Source organism: Phycodurus eques, chromosome 9, assembly GCF_024500275.1.
Source record: "Phycodurus eques isolate BA_2022a chromosome 9, UOR_Pequ_1.1, whole genome shotgun sequence".
Taxonomy (NCBI): domain Eukaryota; kingdom Metazoa; phylum Chordata; class Actinopteri; order Syngnathiformes; family Syngnathidae; genus Phycodurus; species Phycodurus eques.
Window position 1 is genome coordinate 1,042,995 of NC_084533.1, and position 24,912 is coordinate 1,067,906.

At 43.7% G+C, this 24,912-nt stretch overlaps 1 protein-coding gene across 4 annotated transcripts in view; it reads right to left on the reverse strand.

Moving 5' to 3' along the window:
- Positions 1-638: 638 nt before the first annotated feature.
- Positions 639-24,912, reverse strand: part of LOC133407332 (GDNF family receptor alpha-4-like) — a 46,052-nt gene continuing 21,778 nt past the window's right edge. For 2 of the 4 annotated variants that reach the window (XM_061685079.1, XM_061685082.1), the window contains 7 exons: positions 16,130-16,426; positions 7,214-7,285; positions 2,754-3,108; positions 2,357-2,466; positions 1,814-1,948; positions 1,264-1,397; positions 639-1,060 (listed from right to left, as the gene is read on the reverse strand). In XM_061685079.1, the coding sequence (XP_061541063.1) occupies positions 821-1,060; positions 1,264-1,397; positions 1,814-1,948; positions 2,357-2,466; positions 2,754-3,108; positions 7,214-7,285; positions 16,130-16,426 (1,343 nt within the window). In that variant the 3' untranslated portion in view covers positions 639-820. The remainder of the gene's footprint in view (positions 1,061-1,263; positions 1,398-1,813; positions 1,949-2,356; positions 2,467-2,753; positions 3,109-7,213; positions 7,286-16,129; positions 16,427-24,912) is intronic. The other 2 variants (XM_061685080.1, XM_061685081.1) reach the window with 2 other exon arrangements.

Sequence of the window (24,912 nt, forward strand, 5' to 3'; positions counted from 1 at the left end):
AGCAGGTTGCTATGGGACAAACTCCCAAAATACTGGGTAAATTGCCAAAAAAAAAAAATTCAAAATTGTTTTTCCTGATGACTTTCAGCGTCGTACCCACACTTTGCCAATGGTTTTATTTTATTTGACATGACCCCGTCTAAGCGACATCAAGCTATTTCTATACAGTATCTAAGCGTATAGGAAACGCGTTCCATCAAATCCCGAATATTGGGGCAATCATTGTGATATTTTCTAAGGTTGAAGTGGGCACAGGTAGAGATCTCCCGATAAATGTCGGTGACGATGGCAATTTTGGACAAAAGCGAGAATGTGGAAGCGGGAAATGGTATTTGACACACAGGTCCTCTCTTCATAATATTTCCCAAAAAAAAAAAACCCCCAAAAAAAGTTTGCGTTAACTAAACAGGCCCAGATTTCACACTGAGAAAGTGTGAAAGTCAAAAGTTTTTTTGGTTTTTTTTGGAAAGTGGCGTAGTTGGCCCATCGTGTGTACTGTATTCTCAATCTCAGCAAAAGACAGCAATGCGAGTTTAGGAGCGCATGTGGTGATTCAGTCCGAGAGGATGAAAACAGAGGCGCTCAAGCACAGTGGCTTCATGCTTAACAAACAACTTTATTCGAATTTAGATGGAGGCTAGGGATAAAAGACATTGGAAACAAAGTTCTGGGGAAATACTGTGAAGCAACAGAAACGTCTTTACTGTTTCTTTGAATTTTACAGTCGTGAATCCGTCCACCTCATGAACATGGATCAAGTTCAGGTCAAGTTCATTTTTATAGCCCTGCTGCACACTTATGTTTGCAAATGTTTGCTCTCTCACCATGTTTTCATCAGATGCTCTATTCCAAAGTAAGTGTGACAGAAAAAAGCAGAAAGATAATAAAGAAGTAGCAGTGCCAGAGGGGCAGCAACAATATACATAGCTCCCCTAGCTACCGGGGGTCCCAAGTTGGTGACAGTGGCCCTCTCCGAGTACTGTGGGATGACCTCAAATTGGCCGCCTTCATCAATCGCCTGTATTTGGATGGATTCCTCCTCGTCCTTGTGTTCCGCCGCCTTACAAGCAGGAGACAGTCGTACGAAGAAGTTTAGAAGGTTAAATATAAACCGTAAGGCACATAACCTTGATGGACGCAATCGAAAAACACTTAGCGATTCGAATCTATAAACTAAATATACACGCATACTGGACATACAAATGATAATGGTAATCGAATGTGACAAATAATCAGTAGAAAGCAAACTAGGAATCCTCTCACAATGTCGCGGTCTGGTAAGTGGTTGTCGGTCAGCATTGCATCCTCCTGAACCAGTGGGGAGGGTCCAGGAGCGGGAAGAGGGGTTATCTCTCCAGGCAGGGAGCCAGCGCTCCCCATCCAACTAATCGAGTTACCTGCACGTGAACAAGAAACATCCCTTTCAGTGTGTGCGTGTGCGTGGAAGGCCGGTTGGGATGAGTGGGGTAATGTTTCCCTGGCCCGTGTCTTGCGCTGCTTAACCTGAGTCGGCGTGAACCTAAAGATCTCGTTTGTAGCAGCTTGATAAACCACAAAGGCTGACGGGGAAGCGCGTCGGAGCGCAGATAACAAAAACATACAGTAGTGGCCTAAATGGAATGGAGAATAGAAGAGTTAAAACTGTTGAGTGACACTCTGTGCTTGAGCTCAATGGTCATTGTGCTGCTCCTTGTGATGTTTAGTCCATGTGTGAAAATAAAGATAGTCATGCTAAGTCTCAAGCATACCGTATCAGGTCATATACGCCGACTGCACGGTGACCACCAGCACAATCTAATGAGATCAGACTTACGTAGGCAGATGTTGTGGGAGAACATTTGTCGGAGTCTCAGACATTCCTGCCATTGGTTGCCGCTCCCTTGACAGTTGCATGACAACGATACAGCTGCAGAGTCATTACCAATGTAGTTTGGAGTCATGATAGTACCTAAACATCAGAAAGATTGTTCACGGTCGCCGAAATGTGACTTTGGACAAGTGATTTGTCACGACATTAGGCTGGGTCCAACGCGGTTGCCGTGAAAACGGGTACAGAGGTGTATGCTTCTAGTTCTCAAGAAACAGTTGAGAATTGTTCCGTTAATTCTTTCCAGATGTCAAAATTGTATTGCGGTTATGTTTCGATCGAACATTAACAACAACATATTTTCATGTCGTCTTTGAACGTTTTTTTCTCCCGGATTTAAATACGCTCATTGTTCCGGTGGCTATCTCCCCGAGTTTGTGTTTTTCTGCATTGAAATCTAGAGTTTGTCCTGAAGGAGGTACAGTGTGGAACGACAATTCCATCTAACATTTCCTCTGTACTTCACGTTCACCGCCCCCCTCCTCATACCGACGAGTCCTGCATAGGCTCGGAGGCAGAGACCTGCCGAGTCTCTCAGACAGCCGCTGGTTGTTCGTGGCGATGGCTCGCAGTTCTGAATAAAGTCAGCAAATCTGGACCTGCGAATATAAAAGAGTGTGCATCAAAAATCAAAAGACTGTATGTTGCTGAACATTTGTCTTTTGTATAGCTGTGTTTGCGAACACATTAATTTCGATTAAGTTTCATATATATCTCTTTTTTAACACTTTATCTAGCGTTCTCTTTGTTCTTGCTCTCAAGGTTGTTTAGTAGTGCAGGTTTTGGGATGTGTTGTGCGCGTTTCCTCTCCCTGCTCTGCTTTGTTTTTGTTTTTCATATTAAATGTGGGGCGGCACGGTGACCGACTGGTTAGCACATGTCTGACCTGCACAGGGCGTCCCTGCGGCAGAAGCTTTGTTGGTGGAGGCAGTTGGGCTGCAGGCCCTCCATGTCGTCATAAGCACAGGAGGGTACAATGGTCTTCCTCCTCCTCTCACCACACAGAGTGTTTGTGCAGGGGCAGAAAAGGACACCAAAGCTATATTCCTTCGGTACTTTCTCCATGAATCTTCTCAGAGCTCGGTGACATTTGTGCTGGTTACATCGATGGGTTCCAGGTACCTTCTTGGTGCATGCCAGAACATACTCTGATCGGAGAGCACCGCACTTCTCATATAGGCCACAGTCCTGAGCCGCTTTCAGGCACTGGTTTTCCACATCACCTTGAATGACAGGCAAGGCTGTAAAAAAGTAAGATAAACGTCATGTGATGCTTTTTCCCAAAAACTAAACCCTTTAACTTGTTTCTATAGTTTTTCAAGTGCGAGATTCAGCAGTAGAGAAACATGCAACAATTCTTGTCTTACTGTATTTAGATCTTCGGTTGATTCGATACAGTGGATATTGAAAAGTCTACACACCCCTATTCAAATGCCAGATTTTTGTGATGAGACCAAGATAAATCATTTTAATATTTTCCGCCAGTAGTGTGTCCTATACCATGTACAACTCAATTGAACAAAAAAATGAAACTATTAGAGAGTGGAAGTCAATTTAAACAGCTGATATGATGGGGTTACACAAGTGTGCACACCCTCTTATAACACGGCTAGCATGGACTAAGTAACTATGAATAGGATTTCAGTTTTATCGCTGATGAGTTATAGAAAGTTGGATGAGAACCAGTGTATGAGTTCAGAGAAGCAGTCAGTAATGGAGGAAGGAGGAAGAGGTTTGGTGGAGAGGTAGAGCTTGCTGTCATCCACGTAACAGTAAAGGTGTAAATTGAATTTACGGAACATATTGCCAAGAGATGGGATGTGGGTGATAAAGAGGAGGGGGGCCAGGACAGAGCCCTGGGGGATACCAGAAGAAACAGGGGATGATTGGGATTTGAATGATTTCATTTGAACAAATGGGTGCAGACTGGTAAGAACTGAATCACTGCAGGGGTGTGTGTGTGCGATGCCAGTGTGCTGGAGTCTGTTCAGGAGGATGGTGTGAGAGATGGTATCGAAAGCTGCAGTCAGATCAAGGAGGATGAGGATGGTGAGTAAGCCAGGGTCCGCTGCCAGGATGAGGTTGTTGGTGATCTCGGCCGGTGCTGTTTCGATGGTATGGAGCCTTCTCTGCTGGCCTAACCCTTATCAAAAACAATGACCTTAATTTACATCTTACACAAAATTATATTAATTGATTTAGGGTGAGAAGCTCAGTCATCCGGGAGGATCTCAGAGTAGAGCCGCTGCTCCTCCACGTCGAAAGGAGCCAGATGAGGTGGCTGGGGCATCTGATTCGGATGGCACGTCCCACCGGGAGGAGACCCCGGGGACGAACCAGGACACGCTGGAAGGACCATGTTTTTCGGCTGGCCTGGGAACGCCTCGGGATCCCCCCCCCGAATTCAGCTTCTACCTGTATGTCTGCTGCCTTATGAATGTAATCTTCGAAGGGCCTTCAGACTCAAGATTGCTGGCCGATGCCAAATACACACGTTTTTCAAAAAAATAAATAAAACATTTTTTTTTAAAAAATCTGAACCAATTGGATTTCAGATGGAATAAACAGCAGTATCTCAGTGACATTGGAATTTTACCGTTCTCTGGTTTAAAGGTACTCGAAAGGAATTTCTCTGCATTATGTGACGCCAATGACTCAGCAAGATGTCAAACATGACAGAACTAATGGTTAGAACTTCACATTCAAGGCAGGTCAAGGTCTTGAACGACGATCACATTTTTGTTTACATGTACAGGTATTTTTGCCGAAGAAGTTCAAATAAACAGAGGTTCGTGCCTTGAGTTTTGGATAATAATTTTGATGACATAACATTCTATTTACAGGTTGTGATTTTGATCAATGTCTGCTATTCAATTTACAGTAGTTTATAATTTAGAACATTTGATTAATAAACTGTTAACAGCTTGGCATAAAAACCCCGAACAAGAGAAACTGATGTCATCTTCGGATTCTTCTGAATCAGTAGAAACAAACTAACAATTTACAATGTTTTTTTTGTTTTTTTTGTAATCCAGTGTTATTGGAAGTGAGGCTATATAATTTAAATACTGTATGTAATTTATACAGTAGGAGAAAAAAAGTGTGTTAACCGTTTTTGGAATTTGTTAAATTTCTACATTAAACATACAACCCCAATTCCAATGACGTCTGGATGTTGTGTTAAACATCAATAAAAACAGAATACAGTGATTTGCAAATCATGTTCAACCTATATTTAATTGAATACACTACAAAGACAAGCTATTTAATGTTCAAACTGATCAACTTGCTTGTTTTTAGCAAATAATCATGAACATAGAATTGTATGGCTGCAACACGTTCCAAAAAAGCTGGGCCAGGTGGCAAAAAAGACTGAGAAAGTTGAGGAATGCTCCTCAAACACCTGTTTGGAACATCCCACAGGTGAACAGGCTAATTGGGAACAGGTGGGTGCCATAATTGGGTAGAAAAGGTGCTTCCCTGAATTGCTCAGTCATTCGCAAGCAAAGATGGGGCGAGGTTCACCTCTTTGTCAACAAGTGCGTGAGAAAATAGTCCAACAGTTTAAGGACAATGTTCCTCAACGTACAATTGCAAGGAATTTAGGGATCTCATCATCTACGGTCCATTATATCATCAAAAGGTTCAGAGAATCTGGAGAAATCGCTGCATGTAAGCGGCAAGGCTGCAAACCAACATTTATGCCCGTGCACTTCGATCCGTCAGGCGGCACTGCACCAAAAAACTGACATCAATGTGTAAAGGATATCACCACGTGGGCTCAGGAACACTTCAGAAAACCATCATTATTACGTCCCTGCTTTGATAATGTAGTTCTGATGGCTGCATCAAGCCGCCATCTTCTCCTCTCACTGGAGAGGTTCGCAGCTGAGTGTAAAGTGGGTGGGATGAAAAGCCGCTCCTCCAAACCTGAGACTATGGTCCTCAGTCAGTAAAAGGTGGCGTGCCCTCTCCTGGTTGAGGAAGAGATCCTGCCCCAAGTGGAGGAGTTTAAGTATCTCTTGGTCTTGTGAGGGAAGAATGGAGCAGGAGATCGACAGCCGGATCAATGCAGTGATGCGGACTCTGTATCAGTCTGCTGTGGTAAAGAAGAAGCTGAGCCGGAACGTAAAGTGCTCAATTTACCGGTTGATCTACGTTCCTTCCCTCACCTATGGTCACAAGCTGTGGGTTGTGACCGAAAGAACAAGATCGCACGTACAAGCGGCCGAAATGGGTTTCCTCCGCAGGGTGTCCGGGCTTTCCCTTAGAGGTAGCGTGAGAAACGTGGTCATCTGGAAGGGGCTCAGAGACGAGCCGCTACTCCACGTAGAGAGGAGCCATATGAGGTGGCTTGTGGATCTGGTTAGGATGCCTGCCGGTCGCCTCTCTGATGAGGTATTCCGGGCACGTCCTACTGGGAGGAGGCCCCGGGAACAACCCAAGACACGCTGAAGAGCGCCTCTCTCTGGTAGCGCCTCAGGATGCCTCCGGAAGAGCTGGAGGAAGTGGCTGGGGAGAGTGAAGTCTGGGCTTCCATGCTTCAGCTGCTCCCCCCGCGACCCGACCTCGGATAAGCGGCAGTAAATGGATGGATGGAAGTTTATGGTACTTTTGGGTTTGACAACAAATACTACAACACATATTGTTGGTCCTTGAACAAGTTGCACATTCATACACTGTACAAACAATCAAAGCGTGTGTGGATAAATGCATGCAAGAGTGGGGAATATCACATGAGATCATCACAGTAATAAGTGACAAGGGGACTAATATGGTAGCAGCTTTTCAACACACCAAACCAGAAGGAGAAGAAGAAGGAGGCAGGTATCAAGAGAGTCCTTGACGAAGCAAGGTCATTTGTGGAGTTATTTCGGAAGTACTCAGTTGCAACACAACAGAGAGAACAGAAGCCATGGAGACCTTGCTGCTGTTGTGAATCGACATATGGGGCTCCATTGATGATGCCTTTTGGCTGTGGCCGTGAAAAAGCTTGGCTCAAGGTGTGCATACTTAGATTTGACTGATTCCGATCAGCTGTTCTAGACCACAATGACTTCCCCTGTACTTTTGAGTACAGGGGAAGTCGAGTAAGAATTCAGGTTGAGATTCAGAGCATTTTGAACATGTTGGCTGAAATATAAAAGTGTCAATTTCTTTAAAAAAAAAAAAAATACCAACACCTTGGTTTGGTCAAACGAGTGTCCAGAAAAGGCCCCTGTGACAGCTACTTCTGTTTGACCCAGTTTACAACTGCGAAGTGAGCCACTTTCGTAAAAAACAGTAATCACATCAATGACCGCTGGAATCATGTCACACAGTACGTAAGATGTCAACGTGTTTTACCTGCCACTAAGGAGGCCGTGCCACTATCCATTTGTGTGTTTTCATAGGGAGACGTTTCCAACTCATCCTCCCCTGGGGAAATAACAAAATGGGAAAAATTAACAAATAGATCATGTTGAGCTACAGTAAGTTGCACTTCTAGGGTGAGATTTATGGTAAAGCACTATTGAATTGTTCCACTAATAATAAAAAAAATAAATAATCGAATATGATTTTGAAGCTTTGTCTTTTATTGGCTCTGGTTACATTCGCAACTGATGGTAGGTTAATTGAAAAGTCTCGATTGGTGTGAATAGGTGTGAATGTGAGCGGAAACGGTTTTCTTTTTTTTTTGTCCTGCAATTGATTGCCGACCAGTCCAGGGCGCAGCCCGCTTCTTGTCCGAAGTCAGCCATATTCAGAAACGCATAATACTAAGTCGTTGTGTAATTTGCCAATATGGCTAGGAAGATACTGTACATCCAAAAGACCTCATGGTATCTACTACAATTACAACCTGTGCGTTCATATACATATACAGTGGCATGAAAAAGTATTTGCCTCTTTCCAGTGGCGGTTCTGGCATGAATGATGTACAAAAGTACAGTTATTATTATGCTTTCATTGCGCTTTGCTTTACCACACGATAACAATATCAAGTAGTGCAACTTAAAGTTTGTAAACTCTGTATAATGAAATAAAATAACATTTTATTATTCAATCAAACTTGTTTCTTTTCCCCCAAAAAGTACAATCGCCAAAAGTAAATATAAAAAGTACAATATAGCAAAGGTAAGTACAGCATAAGATTGAGAAGTATATTAATAAGTTATACTGAGCTATATTGTACTTGTATTTATGTTAAAGCTACTTCTAGGATTTTTAAGGACTTTGATATTATATACAGCGGCTGAATAAGTATTTAACACGTCACAATATTTCTCCCTAAATCGATTTCCAAATGTGCTACTGACATGAGATGATCACCAGATGTTTGCCACTCATAACCACTCTTGGTTATGAGCTGACTGAGGGGGTTCCTCCTTATGCAGTACAGCAACGGTAACAGAGCAATTCCTTGGAATAGGCCACATTTGATGTTCACCTGTGCAACTGGCTTTGAGTTGGCTTCCAGAGTTGTCTTCCAAAGCCTCAGTGAGTTAGTGATGAATGTTTAGAGGGTCCTGTTGATCTCATACAGTTCTAGGCACTCCAATATCCATGTGTGTGCCATCGAGTTGTTGGTTTTCTTGTTGTCAATGCAGGCAGTCCACATGTTGGTATCTGCTTTTACAGTCTTGGGCAATTGCCCTGTTGACCAGTAGCTGGTGTTTGGCTCCCCTGGTTTATTACCAATGCCTCTCTGTGCTCTGCTTATGTATTGATCCATATGCCTACTCAATTGAGATGGTATGATTCTTTACAGGATATTCCATGTGGTGCTGAGGCAGGTTATAGGCCCGTAGTTTCATGGTGTTATTCCGTTGTGGGGTCCTTAATAATGGGGACTGTCCGACCTTGGGTGGGCCATTCTGGGTTGGATCACGATGTTGGGAGCTCATTCATTCATGCTGCCAGGCATTCAGAGATATCAGTTGGCTTCTTTAGCCAGTCGGTGTGAATCCTGTTGGGCCCTGGTGCTGTCCAGCTCTTCATCTTAGACACTCTTGCTTGGATATCTGCCACTGTTATGACAACTGGTTCTTGTTCTGGGAGGTTGCTGTGCTCTGCTTCTAAGTCTGCCAGCCATTGGGCGTTGCTATTGTGCGATGCCTCCTTCTCCCAGATACTCTTCCAGTATTGCTCTGTCTCAACCCTGGGCAGTCTTTTGTCAACCTTGCTCCCTTGCCACTGAGAGTATACCTTAGCTGGTTTGTTAGAGAACATCTTGTTTATTCTCCTGGCCCGTGTCCCACATTTGATGTTGACCTATAGAACTGGCTTTGAGTTGCCTTCCAGAGTTGTCTTCCACAGCCTCAAGGAGTTATTGATGAATTATCTTAGGATCCTGTTGATCTTATGCAGTTCCAGGTACTCCAGTATCCATTTGTGTGGCATCGTGTCGTAGGCTTTCTTGTAGTGAATCCAGGCAGTGCACAGGTTGCTACTTCTGGTTTTACAGTCTTGGGCGATTGCCCTGCTGACCAGTAGCCGGTGTTCTGCTCCACTGGTGTTATTACCAATGACTTTCTATGCGCTGCTCATGCATTGATCCTTACGCCTACTCATTTTAGCCGCTATGATGGCTGATAGCAGCTTCCATGTGGTGCTGAGGCAAGTTATAGGCCGGTCCAAATACCTAGGAATTCCACAGGCAAATGGCAAACATGAGGAGACAGCTCGAAGGACAGCCGCAGCCAAATACCTAAAGAGGATGAGGCAGAAAATAAATATATATATATATATTATTATTGTTCTTTAACTCACTCTGAATCGCCGGCGATCAACGAATGAGCAGCCAGCGTGCAGGCGGGGCTGGAACTGGACTAAACAGACTGTAATGAGATTCGCCAAGGAACAAGGAAGCGGAACTGCAGCGTTCGCTCACTCGTTGGGACTGTATTAGTGTATTTACTGAATGTACTGAACGTAATGAGTGATTCACAATTTGCGATTTGCCAAAGAGGGATGTGTACTACTCAGTGAACTGCTGCTTGAGGTATTAGTGATTTGCCAAGCAGTGAACTACCATGGGCGGAACAGTGGACGACTGGTTAGCACAACTGCCTCACAGTTCTGAGGACCGGGGTTCAATTCCCGACCCCGCCTGTGTGGAGTTTGCATGTTCTCCCCGTGCCTGTGTGGGTTTTCTCCGGGCACTCCGGTTTCCTTCCGCATCCCAAAAATATGCATTCATTGAGGACTCTAAATTGCCCGTAGGTGTGAATGTGAGTGCGAACGGTTGTTTGTTTCTATGTGCCCTGCGATTGGCTGGCGACCAGTTTAGGGTGCACCCCGCCTTTCGCCCGAAGATAGCTGGGACAGGCTCCAGCACGCCCGCGACTCTAGTTCGGATAAGCGGAACGGAAGATGAATGAATGAATGAATGAACTACCATGAATGATTCTAACCATTTCCTCTTCACGGAGATAGCTTTCACTCTGGCGTCCAGTTCTGAGGTTTTAAATCCGAGCTCCTCTTGTGTGTTGCCTTCTCCCCAAGCCTGTGTGAGTTTTCTCGCGGTACTCTGATTTCCTCCTACATTCCATAAACATGCATGGTAGGTTCATTGAAGACTCGAAATTGCTCGGAGGTGTGAATGTGAGTGTGAGTGGTTGGATGTATGTATAAGTATCCAATGTAACTGCAGTATGGACGATGAGGTCACACTCATCTGACCTAAACGTCATCAAAAGGCAAAACAGTCAGAATTGTTCGACAACACTGATCAGATCAAATCAGTTTGTGTTGAAAATACTTTTTTTTTTTTTTTTTTTTTTTAAAAGCCTTTTTTTCAGCTCCCTACAAAGAGTGGCTCCAAGAGAAAATAATGGACAAGGTAGCGGTGGATGCTCGGGTGAAGAAAAGGGGACGGTAAATCACCCAAAAAATCATGGACATAAACCATAAAATTAACTTTCAATCAGAGGTTCTCAACCTCTCAATGCCCCCTGTGACATGTAAAACCACTACAATATATTCATTATTTAATGCTGTAATTTTCTGTGTTATTGTATTAGTTTTGTTTGATACATTTATCATCTGCCTAATACTAGCTAATTGTTGCCAGATATGTGACATGAGTATGAATACTGTAAATATGTGGCCTTAGTAGGATAGATTTTTAATAAATAATTGCAGCCATGGAAAAGTGAAATAGTCTATTTAACGCGTTCAAAAATCCTTTTGTTATGTTTATATTACTATCAACATGGGATGTTGGTAAATGCTGGTTGACATGCAATTATACCAGTCTGGCATTCTGGTCTTGCAGGTGTCACCAGGATACTAGAAAGACCAGCATGCTGCTCTTGACCAGTTGGTTGGCGGTGACACCAGCAAGACCAGCATGCCGCAGCCCTACTGGTTGCGAGTGACCGGCAGAACCAAGACTAGCACCACAAATCAACAAAAACAGGATATGATTTTTATGCTGGTTTTCACCAATGCTGGATGTTTTAGCAGGTCAGGTGGAGAGGGTGAAAACCTTCAAACTTGCCATTTCAGTGATGAACTCGCACAGACCCACAACACACAGCACATCGTCAGGAAGGCTAAACAGAGCAGACTGTACTTCTTGAGGAAGCTAATAAAATCTGTTATTCCTCCCAAACTGCTCAGCATTTTCTACAGGTGCACAGCGGAGCCCAATCCAGACCAACTCCACACAATACATCTGTGGAGTAGCATTCAACACCTCTACACAAAATACATTTGTATATGACAGCTGTGTCATAAAGAGGACACGGAACATTATCGGACAGAAGCCATCCACAACACACACTTTTCACACAACAGGAGTGTGGCAGCCAGAATAAGAAGACGAACAAAACAGCTTTGACCCAGACGCCAACAGACTCACTTGAATCTTCGCACTGTGCAATACCTCTGCAACACTTGAATAGTTGAATGCCTACATCCTTGCATATTACATATACAAAGTCTATAAAAAGAAGTGTGTAAGTGTAGGGAGACAAGCAAAGTAAGAATTTCATTGCTCAGTGTTACTGTTGTGTTTTTGTTTTTTTTACTGTGGAAATAGTAACAACTAGACCGTGACTCTGGAGTCTTGAATCTTATGGACCTCAGTTTTTCGGTATGCAATTTACTTTGCAATGACACTCTGTGTGTATGTGTGCGTCTGCATGTGCATGCCTGTTGCACATGTAGCTGTTATGAATTAAATAAGAATAGTGCTTAATTTAGAAGGAAACAATGAGTTGGAAGCGGCGCCTGCGTCACTTCGGGGTTCTCGTAATTTAACTTGAGGCGAAATGACGATAAACCTTTTTCATCAGTCTCTTATCGGAAGGTGGCTCCATTTTAGAAACTTTGAGTTCTAGACTTTCCAGAGGTTTCGTTCCAAACCCAAACACACACACAGCCAATGCAAGTGGTGAATTTTATAGAACATTTAATAATAAAAAAGGGGTTTCTACAGAATAAAACACAAAACAAACACGGTACAGGCCAACATTGGCAAAGGAAGGGATTTGTGATGTGAGATGAGCAGAATGGGCGTGCAGTGAATGCGTACAGCTGAGGACTCCTGTTCTTAATATAAACCCAAATATGCACTAATCCGTACTGTTAGTAGACCACAATGTTGGACTTACGTGTCTGCAACACGTTTGAGGCAGGCGAGTCAGGCTCCCGAGGGTTCGGCCGTCCCGGTCCACACCGGGAACAGGTGGATTCGACGGAAGGGGGGAAGGAAAAAAGGAGGAAAAACAGGAGGCCCCTTTTATGGCCGGAGCGGGTCAAAAAGGGAGCCACTCCTTTCCTACCACCTTCACGAACACTGAGGGCCGGACTGCCTCTTGGCGTTATTTTCCCATTTTAGGATTATTTTGTGGTTTAAAACCATCCATCCATCCATTTTCTGAGCCGCTTATCCTCACAAGGGTCACGGGAGTGCTTGAGCCTATCCCAGTTATCATCGGGCAGGAGGCGGGGAACGCCCTAAACTGGTTGCCAGCCAATCACAGCCCACATATAAACAAACAACCATCCGCACTCACATTCACACCTACGGGCAATTTGGAGACTTCAATTAACCTACCATGCATGTTTTTTTGGGGGGATGTGGGAGGAAACCGGAGTGCCCGGAGAAACCCCACACAGGCACGGGGAGAACATGCAAACTCTGCATAGGCGGGGCCGGGGATTGAACCCCGGTCCTCAGAACCGTGAGGCAGACGCTCTAACCAGTCGGCCACGCTCATCCTCTTTCATACCTATAATGAATGTTTCAAATGTTGTGTGGTGTGGAGAACATTTTCCATGTGACATTTCTGGTGTTGCGTGGAACATTTGATCCGGTTCAGTTAACAACATATTCGACATTAGACATTCAAGTTTGCCGCAATACACTCACTAGTGGCGTTCATGTAAAGTTCTTAAAATATTCACTCCCAGTCGAGTCACAGACTGTGTTATGAACCCGTGTCTGTAGTGTCGTTCCGTTGCCCGTGGGTGTCACTGTTGCCTGTTCCAACTCCCAAGTGGCAGTACTCAACAGGGTGGAGGCGCCTCTGTTGGTGCAATCCTTCGACTGGCGGGGAGGTAATTAACTTAGTGTGCGGGGTCGAACTCAGAATCCTTGGGTCTCCGCTTTGAAGCGCCAGGCAGCCGTGATTCACTTATCGTCAGCATGGCAAAGCAAATGTCTGTGCCTTGTTGAAGATAGTTTATGGCGTTGATCCGTTTAGAGTCTGCGTGTGACTGCAGTTAATGTCTAGCTCGGCGGGGAGCAGCGGTAGTGCGAGGCTGGGGTGCCGTGTGGCATCTTTTGCGTGGCATGTCCGCTACACACATTCACAGCTTCAAAGTGCTGTTAAGGAACGCAGTAAAAACATAAAATCACGAGCACGAGTCAAGTATTTAAAGGATGGACACTTGAAGAAGCAAAAGTGTATTAATATCGGTTTCACTGAAAACTGTTAAGGCATTATGTGCTTGAAACATGTCTTGTACATTTTAAGAAAGCAAAAGCAATACGGCCAAGCTTCTGCTGTGCTGTTAGTACCAATTCTCACCAGCGGCAGAACTTCGACCATCTCCCGGGGGAGGCAGGGGCATTGAGTCCAAGTGGATCATGTTCCACACCTCGATTGTTGAGGCGGTCGACTGAAGCTGTGCCCATAAGGTGGTAAGTGCCTGTCATAGCAGCAATCCCCAAACCCGTTGGTGGACACCAGTGGTCAGGGATGCCGTCAAGTTTAAGGAGGTGTCCTATCTGCCTTTTTTTAGCCTGTGGAATACTGGAGGCAGTTGATGGGTTCCCGGAGGCCAAGTGGAATGCAGTTGTCGTGGTTGCTAAGGCATAAACACGGGCGTGGAAGGATATCGGTAAGGCCACGGAGAACGGCTTCGAGGAAATTCTGGTCCACCGTCGAATGTCTCAGGAGGGGCAAGCAGTGCCCCATCAACACTGTGTGGGGATGAGGCGCTGCTGACCTCAACTCAAGACGTCATGAATTGGTGGCCAAATACTAAGACCTCTTCAATTTCTTTCCTATGAGGCAGCAGAGTCTGGGGACTCTGAAGTGAGCTTTCCTTTCCCCAGGGTTGGGTCCAGGCAAGGGACCACATTTCACGACAAATGTATAAAAATTCTAATTGTCTCAATGTTCAAAACAGGGTTCGACAACTCAAACGCAACCATGTCCATAAAATAATAACAAAATGTCCATCATATGTAATGCCCAATTCCATTGAAGTTGGAATGTTGTGTAAAATGTAAATAAAATTAGAATACAAAGGTTTGCAAATCCTTTTCAACTTATATTCAATTAAATGCACAACAAAGACAATATATTTAATGTTCAAACTAATAAACCTTGTGTGTTTGTTCTTTTGTTTTGCAAAAGAACAATTAATTTTTAATTAGATGCCATTTTGAAATTTTTTGGTCCCAAAAAAGCTGGGACACGGGCGTGCTTACCACTGCGTTACATCCCTTACCTTTTAACATCATTCAATAAGTGTTTGGGAACTGAGGACACAAATTGTTGAAGCTCTGTAAGTGAAATTCTTTCGCATTCTTGCATGATGTACAACTTGAGTTGGTCAATAGTCTCTATTGTCGTATTCATTTCAGGCTTCGTAATGCGCAAAGTTTTTTCAAAGCGAGACAGGTCTGAACAACTGGTAGACCAGTCCAGTACTCACAGTCTTCTACTGCAAGCCACACTGTTGTAAAAAGCAGAATGTGGCTTGGCATTGTCTTGCTGATATAAGCAGGGGTGTCCATGAAAAAGATGTTGCCTCGTTGGCATGTTACACAATGATGCCGGTTTTTAATGCATTGCTACCTGAGGGCTCAAAGGTCACGGGCATTCAATGCTGGTTTTTGGCCTTGGCGCTTATGTGCGCAGGTTTGTCCAGATTCTCTGAATCTTTTGTTGACATTGTGGACCGTAGTTGATGAAATCCATAGATTCCTTGCAAACTGTTGGACTGTTGGCTCACGCAGTTGTTCACAAAGTTGTGAACCTCGCCCCATCCTTGCTTGTGAACAACTGAGCCTTTTGGGGATGCTTCCAAGAACAAAATGATTTATATTCAAGCCATTTTCTTAATCTCTCTGTCTTGGTCAAATGAGAAAGAAGGGTTTGTTTACTAGTTGTGTCATTGGAGAAGCTTGGGCTTTTGCGAAACTTTAGAACTTGATGTCATGGTGAAATGTCCTATTTAGACTACGAGTAACAATATTCTTAGTGATTACACTGACAGTATATGCATTTGTTTGTTTATTTCTGTTAATTAAGGTAAATGGCCATCCCTCCAATCCTCCAAGAAGCAGCTTCTTCTTGTTGGGTCTTTTTTAAACAAAAAAGTGCATTTACAAACTCTCAGTCGAGGACAGTGGATACGATTGACTGTGTTTCCATGAATGAATCAAACACACACCAAACTACAAACTCAATCATACGAGAACAATAGCTTATTAGAAGTTAGATATTTTGGACTGATAACATGCTAATGTCGCCTAGCGGTGCTAGAAACGGAACAGTATGTAATTACATAAATGCTCTGATGGTGAATCGCTGTAGTGTAACACCACTTTGTTCACTTACAATGCATACATACCACCCGTGCTAAGGATGCTGTATGCATCCATTTCTTTGTATGTGTGAGTAATTAGGCAGGGAGCTCTTGACTGGACTGTCACAGTAATCCACTGAAGCTACAGGGTGGTGTCAGAAGTATATTTTACTTTTTATACAGATCTGAGTAACCATCCACTTCACCCACCCCAGGACCCTGACTGACCTGGCAGCAGACGAACTCTCCAGTATATTTGCACGCACTGTTTCTCCTTGCGGAAGCCTCGGTCGCACTTGCAAGCCAACAAAGAGGGGTGTTTGGTCAGCAGGGCATCCTGTCTCCGCAGACAGTCGGTCACTGCCTGCTCCCCAATAGGTGACACAGAAGCCTTATCTGTGCACAGCTCTAACCCCTGGTATAACTCTTCACATTGAGGGTCAGCAGTACACACATGATGGGCTTCAACACAGTCAGTTGGGAAGGCAGAGAAAGTGACGTTGGGAACTGAGAATGGCAACACACCTAAGAGACAATCAAAAGCGTCAATAACGTATTCAAGTAGGGATGTGAATCAATTAATGAACACACTGAATTATCAAGTCAATAAATAAAAAATGTTGAATTAAGTTGATGCTTTGCAATAAATACAAAGCAAAACAAATACTTGACACAACATACGTTTTTCAAGTCATATACATTTTGCTCAATGAACTTCGATCTATCCATTTTATACACTGTACCCTAGGCTCGAACTGGGCTTTTTTCTCGGAGGAGCAGTTTTGCTCTTCAATGACTTCGTTTGAGAAGCAAATGTCTAATTTTGAGCAGCATTTTTTTCCGGGTTCATCTCACAGGGACCTGCAGCAAGGAAGTGGTATACAACACTTTTCTGGGGTCCAGGGTGGGCAGAGACCACCTGCCAGGCCTTTAGGCCTGGTCATAACCAGCCTAAACCACTCCATTGCTTTAGGTGCCTGTGATCAATCGATGTTAAAAGAAACAAAAAAAAAAATCGCTGCCGTTGCCAAATACCTTTATTCGCCGACATATGAAGGCTCGTATATAGTGTGTACAGACGGGTTTGTCCGAGAAGTCCCTAACAAAACCTGGCACTCTTGAATGAAAATGAACTTTAGTTCCGTTCTTTGACACCAGAATAAGCACGTTCTGAATTATGTTAATCAGGCAGAAATGAAGTAAGTTTAGTTCACGTTCGCACAAAATATGAACTAGTTCATGAACTTTTGTTCATTAACCCCTTTTCAGGTACAACACTGCAGGTACCAACACTTGAGACACTAAGAATCGTGATAAGAAGTATAAAATGAAAATTCAACATCACAGCGATGTAACAGTGTCTTTGATTCTATATTGATAATTCTGCTGAGCGTGATGCACCTGGGCCATCCTGGGTCAAAAACAAGTTCAATTTTCTTCCCCCCGTCATTGTCCACACCGATTGAATGATGACCAGCCATCGCAGGGTCGCTGCCAGCTGGCCTTTTGCCGGTGTTCGGGTGGTCTGATGGCTCCTCCGGCCCCTCCGGTTTGGGGCTACTTGCTAACCCGGGGCCTGGACGCATAGGTATTATTGATGAAAAATGAATTCCCAAATTAAAAAGATGTTTTGCAGGAGAACTTAAGACCATCTGTCTGGTGACCGAAGCTGAACAGAAAATGAGATGCAACAGGAGAATGACGCAGAAAAAGAACAAATAATACATGGACATCAAATCCATGTCAAGCCAAGTTTATTTGTATAGCCCTTACTCACAAAAGAGTCTGAAAGGGCTTCACAGGCCCACAGTTGACAAAGATTGATGACATCCCCAAATCTAAACCCGCCTATCGGGCAAGGAAAAACTCAAAACCCCATTTGGGAAAAAGGAAACCTTGAGAAGGGACTGCAGATGGATCCCCCTTTCAGAATGGACCAGGCTGTAATGTATGTTGAGTGGGCAACATTGATCACATACAACCCCAATTCCAATGAAGTTGGGACATTGTGTTAAACATAAATAAAAACAGAATCAAACTGATAAACTATTGTTTTTAGCAAATAATCATTTGCTTAGACTTTTATGGCTGCAACACCTTCCAAAAAAGACAGGTGTCAAAAAAGACTGAGAAAGTTGAGGAATGCTCATCAAGCACCTGTTTGGAACATCCCACAGCTGAACAGGCTAATTGGGAACAGGTGGGTGCCATGATTGGGTAGAAAAGGAGCTTCCCTGAATTGCTCCGTTAGTCACAAGCAAAGATGGGGCGAGAAAATCGTGCGTGAGAAAATAGTCGAACAGTTTAAGGACAATGTTCATCAATGTATTTTTTTTGTTAATTTAGGGATTTCATCATCTACGGTCCATAATATCATCAAAAGGTTCAGAGAATCTGGAGAAATCACTATTTTGGAATGTGTTGCAGCCATAAAATTCCAAGTTCATGATTATTTGCTAAAAACAATAACGTTTATCAGTTTGAACATGAAATATCTTGTCTTTGTTGTGTATTCAATTAAATATAGGTTGAACATGATTTGCAAATCATTGTATTCTGTTTTTATGTATGTTTAACACAACCTCCCAACTTCATTGGAATTGGGGTTGTAGTATGGTGCTGTACAATGTTAATTAAGATGGCATAAGACTCCATTTAAAGAGATGAAGCGCCACAGGTAGATTCCTTCCTATTCCTAAAGCGGTTCTGACTCAGAACCTGGCCCGGTAGGTAAGAGCAGAATCCTCCATAGCAACGACTCCAGAGAAATGATCCACCTCAGACCTTGTCCCAACTGGTTGGTGCAGAACCCACGCAGCAGCAGCCTCAGATTCGGTCATCGTCACCTATCCCTATCTCTGAGCAGGGGAGAAAGGGGGAGGAGTGGCTGCAGTGGTAGCAAAACAGGCCTACGTGTACTTTAACTAAATACCACAGTGTATAAATAAGTCTTAAATTGAGATTTAAACATTTCTACTGAGGCAGCAGCTCCAATAGGGAATTCCAGAGTGCTGTTGATCAAATAAAAATGCTCTAGAGACTGAAGACCAAAAGACCAGCGTGTCGCAAGCGTAGGTTTTGGGACTGTACATACGTCACTCACTACGTCAGCGAGATAGGAGGGTGTTAAGCCATGTAATAATTTATGAGTCAGTCACAAAATCTTAAAATCGCTTCTCGAGTGGACCAGGAGCCAAAGCAAGTTGGAGTAATGTGATCAAACTTTCTTTTCCTCGTGTCTTGGTGCAGTGTTTTGTATTAACTGCAGGCTTTTAATACGACACATGGGAAGACCAAAAAACAGCACATTACAAAAGGTGAGAATTACAAAATTCATTTAAGGGGCGTTTGGCATCGTCAACATAACAGTGAAAGCTAATCTTATTTTTACACATGATATTACTTATTATTAAATACTGAACAAAAGAGGGCTAAGTACCAATCCCTGCGGGACTCCGCAAGTGACATTGCATTACTTAGAGGTCACATTACCATGGATTACACGGTGCATCCTCTCTGAGAGATAAGATCTATACCAAGAAATTGCTGAGTCCGTCGTACCGACACACGTTTTGAGGCAATCTCGTAGTATGTTATGATTGACGGTATCAAAGATAGCGCTGAGATTGAGTGATAACAGTATTGAAAAGTAAGGAAAAGATAATTTGTCACTTTTGCAAGGGCCATTTCAGAAGAGTAGCCTGAATCCGGACTGAAAAAGTTCCAATACATTGCTTGTGGCCATGTAATCATTAAATCAACAATTTTCAAAATAAATGGGCGATTTGACACCGGCCTATAATTGCAAAGACTCTCAGCTTTGAGGTTGTTGTTTTTTTTTTTTTTTTTTTTTTTTTTAGTAAGGCTCGAATAATGGAGGTCTTGAAAGCTGCGGGTATAGTGCCAGAGGAGGCTGATAAATTTAAATTATTTATGATGCAAGGTCCTAAGATTAAAAACAGTTCTTTAACGATTTTCCCAAGAAGAGGATCGAGCGACCATGTTGTCGGTTTTGTCCCACATTAATGGATTTTGTGAGTTTTTCAAGGAATACTTAAGATGAGAGAGTGTAGCCAGACGAATATCTGCTTAATGGCCATTTTGTGTATATTGGTTGAATAAAAATTTAATTAATTTAGGAGAAAAGAATAACCCGGAAGCTACCAGTTTAGTGTAATTTTAAGTTCAATCATTAAAATCAAACAATTTTATCTAGTAAAGGGGAACCACGTCACTTTTTGTATGTATAAAATTTAGGGAAAGCGACGAAAACCCTTTTTAGAAGAAGAAGAATCACCTTTTATTGTCATGAACATGCATGCATGCACACAAAATCTGTTCTCTGCATTTAACCCATCACAGTGAACACATACACATGTTAGTGGGTATAGCAGCAAGGTATATGTAATAAAATGTAATTACACACCTAAATTACAATTACTTATTACAAGCACTGCCGGTAAAGAGCCCCCCTCCCAAAGTATTTTAAGCAGTTTCAAAGGCTATGCAACAAATTCCTACTGAATAGCAAGTGTCCCAGATTGAACTTAAATTTTTTTTTTTTACAAAGACCCGTGGACCAAGGTGGACTGGGGGTTCAGAATTTGCTTTCTTAAGCATTTTGCATTCAACCTAAGACACATGGAGCACTGGGCGTTAACAATCGGAAAGGGCACCGCCATGGTCTAGCGAATCACCCGTGTAATCCCCTTCCCCTTCCTTGGCTGGTGTTCAGGGTGTAGCCTGCCTCTTGCCCAGAGTCAGCTGGGATAGGCTCCAGCACGCCCGCGACCCTTGTTAGGATAAGCAGTATGGAAAATGGATGGATGGTATTTCCTGAAGCATCAGCATTGATTATTAAATGTTATAGGAACCAATATTAGCAATACTGTATTTAATTGGGATCAGATTGATACCAAATCTTGCATTATTGCACACCACTGAGAACAGCGAAGACACCATGGGCTCTGTTTTCGTGACTGCCGTAAATCTACCCCTGCGCTTGGTGTAACTCCGCGAGGTTAGACCCTGTATTAGTAACTTCGTGAACTGCCGTAATCCACCACATCATAGCCGACTTCAAACCTGTCCAATCGGAGCTGCTCCTCTCATTCTCTTTAAAGGTCAGACGTCAAAGATGTTATGGGCTCATTTAAAATGCACGTAACTTCCAGCAAGTTGTCAACTATAGTTTAGCTAAAAATAAAAGGTTTTTATTAGGCGTACTGAGCACTCCCTGAACATACCCGAAGCTCAAGACACTGGGGTGTGGTTACTCTATCCAGGGCTACCAGAAGTCATGTTGCAACTACACACTATATGCAATGGTGAGCAACGTGTTGGAATATGAGGAGGAGGCGGATTTCAACGTACAAGGAGTACCCAACTGAACTTGGCATCGTCAAACCGTACATTTTTTAATCTGACAGTGACGACAACGACAACTGGGTCGATGTGACGGTATGTCAAAAGTATGTCTTTTTATACAGCCATGGCTAGAAATAATAGCACCCCGGGAGTGCCAATATTTTTGAGCATGACAATATGTATTATATATTCATAAATGTTTCAGTGACACGGCACAAACTTTTACACAGTATGAAGTATTCCTATATATTGTGTGCCCCTCGCTCGAGTAGCTTTATAACACGCCGCACAGAAAGTCTTTGCCTTGTCTGTTGGCTTGTCATACAGGCAAAAGTACAGACGTCAGTACTGAAAACTACTGCGTGGGTCTTTTTTTCCTACTGCCCAGTGCATAGTAACCATAAAAGAGTCGTAGGTATATACAAGGAAATGCTCACCTCTTGTCTGCGCCGCTTCGCTGCTGCACCGTTAGTTCTCTTGCTGGCGGTTGAGGTCCCGATGGTCGTAGGAAAAATAGTTGGCACCGTAGCTGGTTTCAGCCTCTACCTCTGTATCCAATGCTTTCTGCTAAGTCTTTCTCAAAACACACCGGTTCTAAGTGATCAGCACAGAGTTTGGAATGCCCATAGCCGACCACGCTTCTTCCCCTGTCGATTGACTTTGCCTATCCACTGGTCACGTATTCCTTTTTCACTTGAAAAGGCAAAAAAAAAACTCTTGCCACTGCCTGAACCATTTGTACAACCAAATGCCACACAATAAACACTCGTGACTTTGCAAAATCATACGACAACAACTATACAAGGACGGCAACAACAGCATGGACCACAATAGCAATAGCAATAGCACAAAATGCCGAATGATATTAGAAATATAACAATGATGATGATGACAATAATAATAATGCATTAAATTAATTGATTTCTCCCAATATTCAGAGGGTTCCATGCACGCTGTTCACATATTTATGAATGAAATGTCTGATCCAACACACGTCAGTTGAGCTTGCGTAGCCATCTGCCTGCACCTCAATGAAATTCACCAAAATTGCTTGAGACTAGTTGTGCCAATAGTTAGACGTGGTCTGAGCACGCACATGCCTTCCTCCATTTTCCTCTCGCCGTTTACAGTACAAGTCCACCAAAATAGCACTCAGAAACCACTCCGCCAACTCATTGGAGAAGCTATTTGACGTCACCGCGTCAACACTCCCGAATAGAACGTATTTCTATGCGATGACGCAACGCTCAACGTCATGTCAAAACATGCTCCCAATAGGTCAGTACTATCAATACCTGCAAACAGAAAGCTCGCATAGTAGGAAGTAAGTGGATTTGTGCTCGCTTTTCTCTTAACTTTGTAACCATGGGCATAAGGTTGTAAGTTCTATTTTGTTTTGTGCTGTTTTTTTTAGTTTTAGTTTTCAAAGGCTGTAACTATTCCATCTTAGTGTTTTATTTACACAGGTACATATTGTTTGTTAATGCAGCCCTACGGGGGCACAAGCCAGTGTAAAACGTAGGACGGTCCCAAGCCCGGATGAATGCAGAGGGTTGCGTCAGGAAGGGCATCCGGCTTAAAACTTAAAACGTTCATCCAAATAATTCCATACCGGATCGGTCGTGGCCCGGGTTAACGACGTCCGCCACCGGCGCCATCAACCTGCAGGGCGCCGGTGGAAATTCAGCTACAGTGGGACGAAGTCGAAGAAGAGGAAGAGGTGGAAAGCGGGTTCTTTGGCAGAAAGAGAAGAGGAAAGCACAGAGCCTAGAACTGAATGTGGGGACTTTGAAAGTTGGGACTATGACAGGTAAATCTCGGGAGTTGGTTGACATGATGATCAGGAGAAAGGTTGATATATTGTGTGTCCAGGAGACCAGGTGGAAAGGCAGTAAGGCTAGAAGTTTCGGGGGTCGGGTTTCCATTATTTTACCACGGTGTAGATGGGAAGAGAAATGGAGTCGGGGTTATTTTAAAAGAAGAGTTGGCTAAGAATGTCTTGGAGGTGAAAATAGTATCAGATTGAGTGATGAGGCTGAAACTTGAACTTGAGGGTGTTGTGTGTAATGTGATTAGTGGCTATGCCCCACAGGTAGGATGAAAGAGGTGAAAGAGAAATTCTGGAAGGAGCTAGACGAAGTAGTTCTGAGCATCCCAAGCAGAGAGAGAGTCGTAATTGGTGCAGATTGTAATGGACATGTTGGTGAAAGTAATAGGGGTGATGAAGGGTAAGTACGGCATCCAGGAAAGGAACTTGGAGGAACAGATGGCGCTTGATTTTCCAAAAAGGATGCAAATGGCTGTAGTGAACACTTTTTTCCAGAAGAGCCAGGAACATAGGGTGACCTACAAGAGCGGAGGGAGAAGCACACAGGTGGATTACATCTTGTGCAGGCGATGTAATCTGAAGGAGGTTACCAACTGTAAGGTAGTGGTAGGGGAGAGTGTGGCAAGACAGCATAGGATGGTGGTGTGTAAGATGACTCTGGTGGTGGGGAGGAAGATTAGGAAGACAAAGGCAGAGCAGAGAACCGTGTGACGAAAGCTGAGACAGGACGAGTGTTGTGCAGCTTTTTGGGAAGAGGTGAGACAGGCTCTCGGTGGACGGGAGGAGCTTCCAGAAGACTGGACCACTGCAGCCTAGGCGATCAGAGAGGCAGGTAGGAGAGTACTTGGTGTATCTTCTGGGAGAAATGGAGAGAAGGAGACTTGGTGGTGGAACCTCACAGTACAGGAAATCATACAAGGAAAACGTTTAGCTAAGAAGAAGTGGGACAATGAGAGGACCGAGGAGAGGCGAAAGGAATACATGGAGATGCGACATAGGGCAAAGGTAGAGGTGGCAAAGGCCAAACAAGAGGCATATGATAACATGTATGGCAGGTTGGACACTGAAGAAGGAGAAAAGGATCGCTACAGGTTGGCCAGACAGAGGGATAGAGATGGGAAGGATGTGCAGCAGGTTAGGGTGATGGAGGATAGAGATGGAAATATGTTGCCTGGTGCCAGTAGTGTGCTGGACAGATGGAAAGAATACTTCGAGGAGTTGATGAATGAGGAACATGAGAGCGAAGGGAGAGTAGAAGAGGCAAGTGTGGTGGACCAGGAAGTGGTTAGCAAGGGGGAAGTTAGAAAGACATTAAAGAGGATGAAAAATGGAAAGGCAGTTGGTCCTGAAGACATTCCTGTGGAGGTATGGAAGCATCTAGGAGAGGTGGCTGTGGAGTTTTTGACCAGCTTGTTCAATAGAATTGAGTAGATGCCTGAGGAATGGAGGAAAAGTGCGCTGGTGCCCATTTTTAAGAACAAGGGTGATGTGCAGAGCTGTGGGAACTATAGAGGAATAAAGTAATGAGCCACACAATGAAGTTATGGGAAAGAGTAGTGGAGGCTTGACTCAGGACAGAAGTGAGTATTTGGGAGCAACAGTATGGTTTCATGCCTACAAAGAGTACCACAGATGCATTATTTGCCTTGAGAATGTCGATGGAAAAGTACAGAGACGGTCAGAAGGAGCTACATTGTGTCTTTGTAGATCTAGAGAAACCCTATGACAGAGTACCCAGAGAGGAACTGTGGTACTGCATGCGGAAGTCTGGAGTGGCCGAGAAGTATGTGAGAATAATACAGGACATGTACGAGGG